A 13,473-nucleotide genomic window follows, 5' to 3' on the forward strand; every position below is an offset into this window, starting at 1 on the left:
CGAGAGGGGCTGGGCCCGCTGGCAGCGCTCCCTCCCACAAGTCCTCCCCTCCCTCCCCGCGGCCGCTACCCGCCGCCCGCGGGCGCGGAGGGGCGGGGCGACGGGACGAGGCGGGGCGGGGCGGCGCGGCGCGGCACAGAGAGGGCTCTTTAGGCGGCGGGAAGCTGGCCGCGTTTGGAGTTGCGGGTGGCTGCAGCAAGAGCGCGGAGCTATCCCGGCGGGGGCGCGGGGGGGGTGGAAGGGAGGCGAGGCGGCAGCAGCAGCAGGAAGGGCCGGAGGAGAACGGAGCCGCGGGCGGAGCGCTGCTGCTATTGTTCCGCACCTGCCGCCGGCCGGGACACGTGGCGCCGCTGAGCCCCGCACCTCGCTTGCACCCGCAGGCCCCGCACACAGCCGCCCGGCACCATGGGCAAGGGGGTGAGCAGGGGCGGCCGCCGGGGTTGCGGAGCGGCGGCAGGGCTGGCCGGGGCGGGCTGGCGTCCCTCGGGCGCGCCCCGCCGGCGGCGGCGTGAGCCGTGGCGGGGCGGAGCGCATGCCCGGGGCGTGGGCGTGCGGCCGGGAGTGGGAAATTCAAGGAGCCGGAGCCGGGGCTCGCCGCCGGGCAGGGAGGGCAGCGCCGGGCCGGGACAGAGCGGGGGCCGCCCCTCGCGCCTCGGCTCCGGCCGCTTTGTCCGCGGATCTGTCCCGCCTTTGTCTGTGCCCGGCTGGGAGGCGCTGGGGCCCTTCGGGCCGGCGCTGTGTGGGGCTGAGGGGGAGGGGGCCGGCTGGCGGGGCCGTATGGTGCCGGTGCCGCTGTCCCGGGAGGCAGGGCCGGGCGGGGGGATCGGCGCTCTGGCGGGCGCCAACGGCCGTGGCGGCCGTTGGCCGGTGGCACCGAGCCCCCTTCCCCACGCACACACACACACGCGCGCGCGCACACACACACACCGCCGGCGAGCCCCGGGTGCCCGCGGCGGCCGCCGGCTCCCTCGGGGCGGGCCGCTTGCTCCGTGAGAGGAAGTAACGGCGAGGTCTGCGGGGGCGGGGGGGAACGAAAGGCCCGGCAAACCGCGGGCGCCTCCTTCCCTCCCTCCCTCCCCGGGAAGCAGGGCGGAGGGTGAGGTGGAATAAGACGTGGTTGAAGAAATGGCCGCGCGACGCTGTCAATGGGCTCCTTATTCTGGCGGTTACAACGCCGGGAATCACTTAGCGTTTCTGTCCCAGGGAAAGCCGGGCGGGAAAGAAAGGGCGGAGGAGACAGTTATTTAAAAGTTAAGGCTAGCAGCCGGAATATATAAATAGGAGCCTGACGGTTTCATTCTAACGTTAAACTTTTAGGCGTGTTCTCCTAAACCTTATCTGCCCAGGTGGGTAGCGTTCGCCTTGTGTTCACCGCCTCTATGGTTTCCTTCCGCGCAGGCCGAGCAGCGGGTGGGAGTTGGGGTGCTGTTTTTCAAAGCTGAGTCGTGCCTTGTCCTGGTATGAGGCACGAGAAGGAAGCTTGCCACAGCTCGTTCTGTGGAAAGCCTCTCGGCTACAGTTCTGAGATGATAAACACTCCTTTTCTTTGTGCATGCTGTTGGTGAAAGCATGCTCCAGGTTGAAGGTTAGCCTGATAGTTTTCTAGTCAGCATGGAAACAGAAATGTGCTCTGTAAGTGATGTTATCTGATGCCCTTTTGGAGCTCAGCTTGAAAGTGTGGCTGCTCTAATATCTTTTTGGCCATTATAAGAGTACTTTAGACTTCTGGAGGCATGAGGCCTGGGGGTGGGGGGAGCTGACAGGCTAAAAGGCCCTGCTTGTTAGTACTAATTTGCTTATTAGTACCAGCGAGGATGTGATAAGACTTGATGGACTAGAGAAGGTGATCATTCAAGACTTATCATGTCCCTCTGGTTAATTGGTGTGATAAAGTGTCCCAGAGTGCTGTGCAACAGTTTCTGTATACTTGGGTGAAGAGTTATATTGGCAGTTTGTTTCCTTTTAGTCTTCTACCTTATAACCAACAATGAAAAGAAGTCCTTAATTCAGATTATATTTATTTTTATTAAAAAGAAATATTTGAAGGCTCTTGAAAGCAGAAGTCAAGATTCTGGCTTTCAATCACAATATCAAATGTTGCAGTGTGGGGAGCAGAAATACCTCTTGGGTTGCTCTGATTTTGTTTGGAATAAACAAAAAACGTTTCTCCATGTGTGGGTTTGTTTTTTTTTATTTGTAAGAGCTTTGGGGTCTTTTCCCTTCCAAATATTTTACTTCCAGATGTTGTACAACTGGGGGGGTAGAATTCCCCCCCCCCCCCCCGACTCTTTCCTGGAAAAATTTGTAATTTCTCTGCTTCTGTGAAGACAGCATAACTACGAGGTTCCTAGAGACACAGGCGTACCAGGATTGTCCCTGCTTGCTTGTTAGCACTTGCTGCTTACAGTTGTTCTGCATTTCCAAAATGCTGTTCAAATATCAATCAGGACAGTGCAGAGTCAGTCAGTGCTGTATAGCAGTGGCAATATTGTCATGAGTACATGAATGGTAGGAGAACTGCAAACACAGCTGAAAGGGCAGTTATTTGAAAAAGGGGGCCTGAGGAGCGTTCCCCACCACCCCCCTGTTAAGCTCAGTTGCCCAGCATAATGTATTTCAGCCTACTGGGTGGTTTGATGGATAGTAGTCATTTGGAAGGAATAGGCACTGTGCACAGTGCGAGGTCATCTAAGAGATAAATATGGGGGGTGGGGGAAGGGTTGATAAGATTTCTGGATGCTCTCATTCAAAGAAGCCTTAGAAATCTTTCATGACTAGGGTGCAGAAGGCTTCAGTGGGGAGTTTAGTCTATCTTGGCTTGATCAGTGAGAGTTACATAATTTCTAATGAAAGTAAGATTTAGCTTATGTGCATAGTAAGCAATTTGGCCTGAAACTGAACCCCCAGCGTGAGGGGTAATACAGCAATGTATGGCTGCCTCAGACTTTCTGCTAGTAAGTCACAAGATTGGTTCATTTAGCAGTGAGAAAGCATGCTGTAATAGGGACACCCTGAAAAAAAGTGGATGTGAAAGAGCAAGAAGTTGGAAAAGACTGTATATGATTGCAAAACTGAACAGCAAGTGCCTGCCCTTACTTAGGGTGCCCAAAAAGGAAACCATACTTCTTTCCCATGGGAGCCTAGCATTGAAGAGACAGTAAGGGTGTGTATGTCTGACACAGACAGACCTCTCTAAGTGCTTGCATCTATGGCTCTGAAGAGAAGCTGACTGGAGCATCTGTTTTACTTTAAATGGTAATGGAGCTAGGGGAGGGGCCCAAATAACAGATCTATCAAAGACTGTCTGTAGTGGAGAAAAGCAGGCAGGATTTCATTTCTACTCAGTGCTTGCCTGGAAGCTGTCTGCAGACAGCAGCATGTTTCATTACATTTGCCATGCTACATGTATATGGAGTACAACCATTAGTGTATGCTTTGAGTTGCTTCTGGAGAATAATATTAATGCATGAACCCTAGTTAAGCTTTTCTGCTATTAGAAACTAGGAAGGCTTATTTCTTAATGGATCAACTGAAGGGAAATTATGCAAATCAAAGCATTCCTTGTGTAGTGCACTTAAGAATTCTTAATATGTTCACCCCCCCCCCCCAAAAAAAAATCTTCTTTGTTCCCACTTCTGTTAGTATGGGGGAGTGACAGGATATTCCTTTTGCCAAAGAAAACCCCTGGCTCAGACAACACTTTTTCCTCAAAGCGGTGTAATGGCATAGGAGGGTCTTTGACAAGTGTTCTGTACCTGTGGGTTTCAGTCCCACAACCTGGGGGGATCCTGACATGCCAAAAGCAGCAAAATAGCACAGTTCAAAAACCCAGACCCTTTTAAGGGGCAGTTGAAGCTGCCAGTTGTTCTATGGGAGAACTGTGTCCAGTCCATTGATCCTTCATGTGTTTGACAGCTACTAGAGATGTCTAGGTTGACAGTACAGACACGCTAATATTCCAGGCGCAGAGTTGTGGGAGATGACACTTCATAGTTTGCATCCCCCCCCCCCCAAAAAAAAAAAAAAAAGGAAGGGCTCCTCAGTCACACACCAGTAGTGTTTGGAAAGCCAGTTCTGCTTCTGGGCCTTCAAGAAGCAGGGGAGACACTGGTCCGAGTACTCAGAGTATTCAGGGTACGCTTAAAGTATGTGGATGGTCACATTTCAACCTTGATTAAAAGTCTTGCAAATTTTAGATCCTTTTTCATGTGAGAAGGGGTTGTCCTGCAGGAATTTGGGACTCTGAAGCAGCAGTCTGCTTGCTGAATCCCAATAAGTGTTCACAATGAGAAATTATGTCTGCTTAGTAAAAGTTAAGTGGTACTGTCCTAGTTGCTGAGAATGTGTTCAACTGATGCAGTCAATTAGACTTTTGATTAAAGATAGGAGGTTGAGCAGAGCTTATGAAAGGGAGTGAGAAAGCTCCAGAGAGGGTATTTATGTCCCTTGCTAAAATTACGTGTGGTCTCTGCAGAGTAGTGTCTCCAATCCAATAGTAATAGTCACTAACATGACTCATCTGGTTAATATATTTACTGAAGTTTGTCTCATGAGACAGCAGGACAGTAACTTTCCCATTTGTTCTGCCCAGTTGATAACGACCTAAATATTAGAACAGACTGGGCCTCCAGAGACTACTTAATTTATCTGGGCTTTTACTTGACATTGCTTGTCAGGATAGGTGGTATCAGAACAGGGTACTGCTGAAATTGTCTGCTGACTCATACCCCTCCCATTTCCTTGTTAATGATGGTTCATGTCTAAAGTATCAGCCATAAATGGCTCAATTAGCACAGAGCGGAAAAGCACAAGTTGTATCTTAAAGACAATAGGGCTTTGGGGAGGGGGTGGTGTATAAAACTTCTTGCATCCCTGTGTACAAATGTTCTGCTTCAGCCAATGGAAAAAGCTTGCATGAAAAAAGGTTATGTTCTGTGGCTTTTCCTGTCACAGTTTTGATGAGTCAGAGTTCCTCAGCTAAGTGGAGTGGTGGTGGGGGGGGGGCATTTCTGATGAGACAGACCTTCCTTTGTGTTCAGGCCATGTGATTAATTCTTGATAAGATGTAGGTCAGGAGCACCGTTTGTTTTCTTCATTGTATGACAGGAAAAGGAGGGGAGAGCAGGGAAATTTTACAGTGAAAAGGGGATGGGATGAACTCCTCATCTCCTTGCAGCACAGGCCTTTGAATAGATTGGGATCATCTTGCCAGAAGAGAGGCATTGGCCATGAAGGCAGAAACAGGGTCTGTGTGTCAAATTCAGATTTGAATGATAGGACAGGAAGTTCAGATTCTGAATGAAATAACCCTATAGCAAGAATTAAAGCTGATGCTACTGACTTACACTTTCTGTAAGGTTGGGATGCAATAGCAAGGCAACAAAGGAGTAAATTGTGCTTTTTTTTTTTTTTTTAACTGAGGTGCTCTGAGCTCCTCAGTAGGATGTCAAATACTCAGGTGCTTAAAGAAACAAGTAACCTCACTGTCTTTTTTTTTTTTTGTCCTGATTGCAGCTAATGGCTTTTCTATTTCTTTTTGCAAATCATGCTTGAACAGAGGCAGTGGGCTTTTTAATGTTTGCCCACTTGTAGGTGGCCTTTCTAGCTATAAGAGCTAGAAACTCTTATATTCTTGGGTTGTTTTCTTCCTTCCTCTCTGTGTGTGTTAAGTGACTGTAGTTCTCAGAAGCTTCTAAGAACCAGGGGTGCTAAGACCACCTGCAAAAGCTTGCCAAGCTTTTTTTTTTGAAGAAAGAGTTGAAACTGAAGATGATAGAATGCTAATCAAAGCCACAGCTTCATCACTTTCGTATGAAGCCACTTTTCATTTTGAGCAGTAATCAAGAAGCATGTGTTTTGTGTGGGACTGTCTGGACTTGACTACTACTGAAGGTCTAATAGACAGTTATTTGAATCTAAGGCTAAAGGAAAAAAGGAAGCTTCATGGTGACTTTCTGCAAGTTGCCCTTTGGCAAATTCTTGTGATGCTGGAATGTGTGGACTATGCTGTTTTAAGTTCTGTGGTTTTCACCTTTTTTTTTAATTTTAGACAAAATAATGAAATAGGAGTTTTGGTGCCAAGAAGAGAATGTCAAGAATGCTGACAATCTGTAGTCCTGTGCCTTTTTCCTGGATGAAAGGAGGCAAACAGCTAGGATCTACTGCATTTATTTTAAAAAGTTTCCACTGCACAGCTCTGTGGCTGCATGCAAGAATATGGGGAATTCAAAGTTTGCCTCCCCTTACATGAAGGGACTCCTGTGTCTGTGAAGTGTACAAATACAGTTGCAGAGTGGTGTGCATGGGACTTAAAATAAAAATAAAAAAATCTTTGTCTAGTGTGTCTGACAGATTTCTTAGAAGTTGTTTTTTTCATTTCTGCAGTTTCACTTTTGTTTTTGGTTTCTGCTTCTCAGAGTAAATAACAAAAAAACCTTTCTGTGTTTGTCATTCAACAGGACAATTCTTGGATTATAACAATAGTTTATGTCCAGATTGCTCTAGGGAATCAAATCTGTGATTTGAGGTGCTTGTGCAAACAGCAAGGCATTGCCTCAGAACCCTCCTCTTAATCTTGTTACTGTTTTGACTGTGTTGCTGTTAACTGCTGTTTCATCTCAAAATACTCCTCAGTTCTTATTGGGTGAAAGTGCCGTGGCATAAAACTTGGCAGGGATGTAATAGGTCTTCTGCAGAAGAGAAGGGAGGAAAAATCTGCCATTGGAGACTTGTGAGTCTGGAAATCTGTAGAGGATTTAAAGGAGAAACTGCATTGCAGTGCCATACTGGTGCCTGGTTTTGATACCTTATAGATGGAGCCTACATTTCTTTTGTTTAGGATTATACTTAGGACCACATCTAAGTATAGATAAGTTTCATGCAGAAACAGTTGCAATTAAAGGAAATAAAAATCCATCTGAATAAAGATTCCGGCTGGAATACCAATTTGAGAATAAGCGTTTGGAACCTATCCCCCAAATTTGACTAGAGTTAGAGGTAACACTTTAAAAAAAAAAAAAAAATCTTGATAGGATGCTCCTTTCCCTCCTGGAGGATATGAAAGATTGTGAGGGAGGGGGAGTTAATGCCTTGAAGGGAACGTACACTTGCACCTAGGAATTGCTTTCTTCTGGTCTTCTACTTTCAGCCTGAGCTGGGGCTCACATGGAAACTGACTGAAGAGCATATAGTCTGATTTCCTCCTAGCTGATCTTGTACAATGTGTGGCTGTAATCTGTGCATCATGGATGCTGCTGAGCAGAGTTGTCTGTTTACTAGCTTGTTTGTTATTAAAGTGGCATAACTTTATTTAAACCATAATCATTTTGTGTGTCCTGCAGTCATATATGCACAACTGACATTTACTGCTGTAGAAATTGACTGTAGGTGTTTCTTACAATACTATGCTTTTTTTCTTTTTTAAAGGCTGGAAGAGACAAATATGAGCCTACTGCTACATCAGAGCATGGCACAAAGAAAAAGAGGAAGGAGAGAGACATGGATGAGCTGAAAAAGGAGGTCTCAATGGTAAGAGCATGAGGCAGGGAAAGAACAGCTTTAAGATTGTTCTTTGCCTCCAAAGCCCTGCACCTCACACAACTTTTGGAGGAAAGAGCTGTTGAGCTGACAGCATGGTGACTGAAGGCAGTGATCTTCCTTCTGGTCCCCTGTATCTCCAAGCCAGACATCCTACAGGTATTTTAGTCCAGATGAGCGTGCAGTAGGCTCTGAAAACGTCACTTCTTGAAAGGCACTTGGCATAAAACTCAAGCGTCTGGTTGCCTGTGTTACGCATAGCAAAGTGTAGCTGCATTTCCTCACTCAGGCTGTCTAGATAACAGCAGTGCAGGCTTTATTGTGCTGTCATGTGGATGAGACTGCTATTTTCACTCCAGCTGAGGAGTTGAGTCTGTACGGCTCCATTTGCTGTTGGCCTCTGCTCAGACCTCAGTAGTAGTATTCCTTCTAATCACATATGATGCTGTGGTGAGATTTCCATCCCTGTCTGTGAATGTTGGATGATGTGCATATGTGTATAAGCAGAATCCAGCTTAGATCAAAACCTTATCAACTTCAAGGAGAGCTGTTGATGTGCTGTGGATTTTGGTCTGGGCTCTCACATTTTTGGCCATGCTTGTTAGGGAGAGGAGAGGCTGAAATTTGCTCCAGGATCAGGTTTTCTGTTCAGTAGCAATGCTAGCTTAGTGTCTGTTCTCTCCAGCACAAGTGTTTATGCAAGGCAGTGCTGTGCACCAATGGGGAACTTGATGCAGTTGAAAAATAACCTGGCTATAAAAGGAGCCTCTTTAGGGGGAGAAACACTGCTTAAGCTGGCAGTGTTACTGAAAGCATGTGTGAAATTACAGGGCTAAGCTTTTGTACACTCCTGCCTTCTTTCCTGACACGCTGTGCCCCCCGCCCCGCCCCCCAAAAAAACACTGAGAGTTCACAGAATCTGCAGGGAGGAGAAAGACTGCACTGAGATGTGGTCGGAGTTTGTTAGAAAGCTGTCATATCATCTCCAAATAGCCACAAGAACACTGATAACAAGGCTGTCTAGAGTTGCTGAGTGAGATAGAGATTCTCTTTGGAGAGAAGATAAGCTGGAGTCTTGCTGTCTCACTGAGCTGTTACTGAAGGGGGTTGGGGGGGGGGAGAGGAGGGAGGCAAATCACTGAGCTCTTGCTGACCAATTTGTAGGGACTGTTATCTTCCCCTCACTGTTTTTTCTTTCAGGATGACCACAAGCTGAGCCTTGATGAACTTCATCGTAAATATGGAACAGACTTGAATCGAGTAGGTAGACTTCGTTTTCTGTCCTGCTTTGTCTTGATCTGAAAAGGAACAGTCTCTGCTTAAAGCATTTCATGAAGGGGAGATTTGGGTGATCTTTTTTTTTTTAATCTCAACTCCTCCAGTTAAGTTTCCCAGGCTTTGGGAAAATAGTTGAGCTCGCAAATACTTCTCTCTGTCCTCCCACTATGCAGCCTGGCTGCAATACTTTCATGACTTTGTTAGAAACAAAGTCACTGTTATCTGCCTCTGGATTGTTCCAAGGTCAAGTTGATTCTTGGATTTTTCCCTTAGAAGCTTTTAATAAAGGCAAATGTTTGTCTCCTGTTGCGAATAGTCTAGTGAGCTAGCACATGCCCAGAGACTAAATGGTGGCCAGTGGCAGTTAAAATTTTACTCTCCTCATAAAAAGAGGTGTGTAATTGCCCTGGCTAACCCTGAAGTCCAGTGCAGTAGCACTGCAGTGGTTTCATACCTTTGCTCACTTGCTTTTTATTTACTAGGGGTTTTTTTGCAGGATTGCATATAGCAACAAGCCTGTTCTTACTCTGTAAGAGCATAGAGACTTGCATACTTCTGTCAAGGACCTTGGCTTCTAAAAGCTCAACTTCCTGGAAAGCCAACTGCCATCTTCATGGCCCCAGCTTTCACTTGTTCTATAATTTGGACTGGGCTGCTTCTCAGAGCTTGGAAGTCCACTGCTGTAGCCTACTTGTCCTGCCTTCCTTCAGTGTTTGTAGTTCCATGGTCTGCAGGCTCCTCATGTAGCATGCAACATCCTCTAGCTCCTCTTTCAGTGTCAAGCTTTCACATCCTGCAGTTGTGTTGCAGAGCCCTGGCAGCTTTACAGGCTTCCATTCCTTGTTACAATCTCCCTGTTGCTGTAACAGGATTCCTGCATTTTTGAGCTGAAGATGAATGAGTTCAAAAGTACCTTCTCTGGTCAGTCCTGCCACGATGTCCCTGAAAGGAATCCCTCTTCTCTCTTCACCTCACTTTTAGGGTTTGACACCTGCACGTGCAGCTGAGATTTTGGCTCGTGATGGCCCAAATTCCCTCACCCCACCACCAACCACTCCTGAATGGGTAAAGTTCTGTCGGCAGCTCTTTGGAGGATTCTCACTCTTGCTGTGGATTGGCGCTATTCTCTGTTTTCTAGCTTATGGCATACAAAGTGCAATGGAGGAGGAGCCCAATAATGATAATGTAAGTAAAAATGTCTGCTTTACCTCAAAGGCAGGCTGAGCAGCCTATTTGGCTCCAAGCAGATCTATTTCCTCTAAGCATTCAGTCCAGAAACTTCTCCCATAAGCACGGGAAATTTAGTGGGTGACCTTAACATGTCTTGGAATGCTTCCACATAATGAAAGAAACAGCCGACTTCCTTCATGCTGTGTTAGCAACATTAGCTTGTGGGCAGTCTTTGTGTACAAAATGTACAGAGATTGCAAGTACTTTCACACTTTGCAGTGGGGCACTTAATCACCAAGCAACTGATCTGGAGAAACTGTAGGCCTTTCAGCCAGATCATGTTCTCAGCCACTCTTTCTGTTCCTTGTAGCTATACCTTGGTATTGTGTTGGCAGCTGTGGTTATCATTACTGGCTGTTTCTCTTACTACCAAGAAGCAAAAAGTTCCAAGATCATGGAGTCCTTCAAAAACATGGTGCCTCAGGTATGGAACAACTCATTTGCTTGACCTGCTGAACTGTAGCTCACTTGGGGCTTTTACCTGCTTTAAACATGGGTTTCAATTGCAAAAGGCCTGCCTTGATGGGAATGGTATGTATTGGTCTTTAGCAGACAAGATGTCTCTTGTGCCAAGCTGTCAGTGTGGGTAACTTGCTCTTAATGTTGAGGCATATAACACCCCCTCCAGTTATGCTCCCAGTGATTATGCTAATAGTCCAGAGCATTGTGAGTTCTGGAAGTTTATTAACACTTGTAGGACGCTTTCTGGCTAGTCTGGGGAGTACAGTAATTTGGGTGATGAGTAAGCCTTAAAACCCAAATTCCTTCATAAACAGTGTCAGTATCATACTTAACCATCTTACTGCCATCCTGGCAGCAAAGAAATTCAATATCAAAAAACCAGCTATTTTTCTTAAATCACATGCCTGTCTGAGGTGAACATTACTCTAAGCAGAAACTTCTTAGAACCATAGAACAACTATTTTAAGAGACTCAGTTTCATGCACCTTCTTAAGAGCTGCCTTTGATATGGATTGTTTCATTACTGTCTTTCAGCAAGCTCTTGTAGTCAGAAATGGTGAGAAGATGAGCATAAATGCTGAAAGTGTTGTAGTTGGAGATCTGGTGGAGGTGAAAGGAGGAGACAGAATTCCAGCTGACCTTCGGATCATATCTGCTCATGGTTGCAAGGTACAGTGGTAACCATGTCTCTGAAAACCTCATGCCATAATGAAGGATGATAAATTAGTCTGGTTTCAAAGAATGTCTTCTATGCTGTCAGTGGGTGGTGGAAGAGAAAGGTGGGAAGTACATAGTGTTAGCCTTTATCACTGAAGCATCTGTCTGCTTGTGTATGAAGCAATAATCTCTTCCATGCAGGTGGACAACTCCTCTCTCACTGGGGAATCAGAGCCTCAGACCAGGTCTCCAGACTTCACCAATGAGAACCCACTGGAGACCAGGAACATTGCCTTCTTTTCTACCAACTGTGTAGAAGGTATGCAACTATCCTAGTTTTGTAAAGTATTAACAGTGCTAGGGAATGAACTGCTTAGGTAAGCAATGTGAATGCTGTTCATGGTTAGTGCACTAGTTGGGAGCCCAGTCCTATTGTACAAGAGCAGGCTGGAAGTTCCCAGCAAAGGCTTATGTCCATTCCGACTACAATACTGTGCAGTGGGCAGAGAAGACTCTACAGCACTGCTAACTGGTTTCTTGCAAGAGTTACACATCTGCTGGGAGGGGCAACTCAGGCTGGAGAGAGTGCAGTAAATAGGGGTTGTACTGGCAGCTATGTGGTGGATCTTTAAGCCTGACTGTCTAAATACAGCAGTGTTAAAGTGTAGATACCAAGCGTGAACCAAAATGGTCAGGCAGAGCTATTGGAAATAATACAGCTGCTGCAGAAGGCAGGAATTCCAGAACATCTCGGGCAGAATTTCCTGTAGCAGCTCCGAGTGTGGTGGTAGGCACTGCTTGTGCTAAAGCCCGTGGTATTTTATCCACATCCGCAAGGATATCAAGGTATGACTATCCTGTGATGGTGCAGAAGTTGACTCTTTACCATATCATGTTCTCTCTTGACAGCAAACTGCCCCAAAAATTAAAATGTATTTAGTACTTGGAAACTTTCCTACTCTTCTTTCCCCTCTCCTTCTCTCCATCCCCCCCTACCCCCAATCTTGCAATAATGAGGCATATTCTTGATCTTCCTCAAGAGTCTTGGAGAGAAAAAAAATAGGCCTTCTATTAAAGAAGGGAAGAGGGCACCACCTACTTCTTGAAGATGGCTTCCTCTAACTCTCTATGCAGTTGATACTTGAACCGAGTGGATTCTTGATTCTCTGGGATAGAAGGGAGAGGGCATACAATATAGTCATGCAGGAATCCTGTGCCAGCCCTTTAAACAAAAGTAATTGGAGCTAGACAGTAATAAAGCTATGGTGGGAGATTTTGGCCTAGTCAAATGCCCACCTGCGATATTTTGGACAAGGCTTGCTGAACTCCAGGACAGGCTGAAGGAACCCTTGCGCATCTGTTATTAGTTTGTACTCGGTATAGTATGTTTTAGGACAGGTTTTGTTTTTTAAAGTCTGCCTCTCTTCCAGGCACTGCCCGTGGCATTGTCATTAACACTGGAGACCGCACTGTGATGGGCCGTATAGCGTGTCTGGCTTCTGGACTGGAAGGGGGGAAAACTCCCATTGCCATGGAGATTGAGCACTTTATCCACCTCATCACTGGGGTAGCTGTGTTCCTGGGTGTCAGCTTCTCCATCCTCTCGCTCATCCTTGAGTACACTTGGCTGGAAGCTGTAATCTTCCTCATTGGGATCATTGTTGCCAATGTCCCTGAGGGACTGCTTGCAACAGTCACGGTGAGTGAAGTTGGGAGAGAAGGTTGAGTGGAATGGATTACACACATGGTTCTTAAGGAAATAGTGCTTGTGCTTGGTGTGTGTTCTCAGCAGTAAACCTTATTCTTGGTGCTGAGTGCATAGGGCCAGGTCTTATAAACTTGCTCTCAAACCAGTTGCCCAAATCAGTGAGGTGCCAAGGTCATGTGGATGCCAGGTTTTGCAGCTGTTTAATGTAGGTGTGTCCCTAATTTATAGATGTGCATGGAGGCTTGGTGTCACAGAACTGAAATGAGCAAGGCTAGGAGTTCTGAACTTGTCTTCCTTCACTTTTTCCATGGCAGGGAGGGGCCCTTCCATTAGGAAAACAGTTGCTTTAGGGTTTCTTCTCCATACACACACATCAGTCCCTCCAACCCTGAAGGACTAGCAGAGCATCCAGTAAGTTTCACTCTAGTCCAGCTCTTGATCTGGGAGCTGCACAGGGTCTTAAAAATTTGATTTCCCAGAGGGATGGTGGGAGTATCTAGGACTGCTCAACTGTAAAGAGTGATGGTGGACAGGGCTAGATACCATGAAGCCCTAGGGTGCAGAGCAGCAGCTGAGTTGAGGAATGAAGAGTTGGGATCTAG

General features: G+C 46.5%; 1 protein-coding gene across 1 annotated transcript in view; it reads left to right on the forward strand.

Annotated features, from left to right (window-relative positions):
* Window positions 1–239: 239 nt before the first annotated feature.
* ATP1A1 (ATPase Na+/K+ transporting subunit alpha 1) overlaps window positions 240–13,473 on the forward strand; it is a 28,620-nt gene continuing 15,386 nt past the window's right edge. The window contains exons 1-8 of the mRNA XM_067302201.1: window positions 240–417; window positions 7,426–7,527; window positions 8,737–8,796; window positions 9,796–9,999; window positions 10,355–10,468; window positions 11,041–11,175; window positions 11,365–11,482; window positions 12,594–12,862. Of these exons, the coding sequence (XP_067158302.1) occupies window positions 406–417; window positions 7,426–7,527; window positions 8,737–8,796; window positions 9,796–9,999; window positions 10,355–10,468; window positions 11,041–11,175; window positions 11,365–11,482; window positions 12,594–12,862 (1,014 nt within the window). The 5' untranslated portion in view covers window positions 240–405. The remainder of the gene's footprint in view (window positions 418–7,425; window positions 7,528–8,736; window positions 8,797–9,795; window positions 10,000–10,354; window positions 10,469–11,040; window positions 11,176–11,364; window positions 11,483–12,593; window positions 12,863–13,473) is intronic.

The sequence above is a fragment of the Apteryx mantelli genome, chromosome 1 (genome assembly GCF_036417845.1).
Source record: "Apteryx mantelli isolate bAptMan1 chromosome 1, bAptMan1.hap1, whole genome shotgun sequence".
NCBI lineage: Eukaryota > Metazoa > Chordata > Aves > Apterygiformes > Apterygidae > Apteryx > Apteryx mantelli.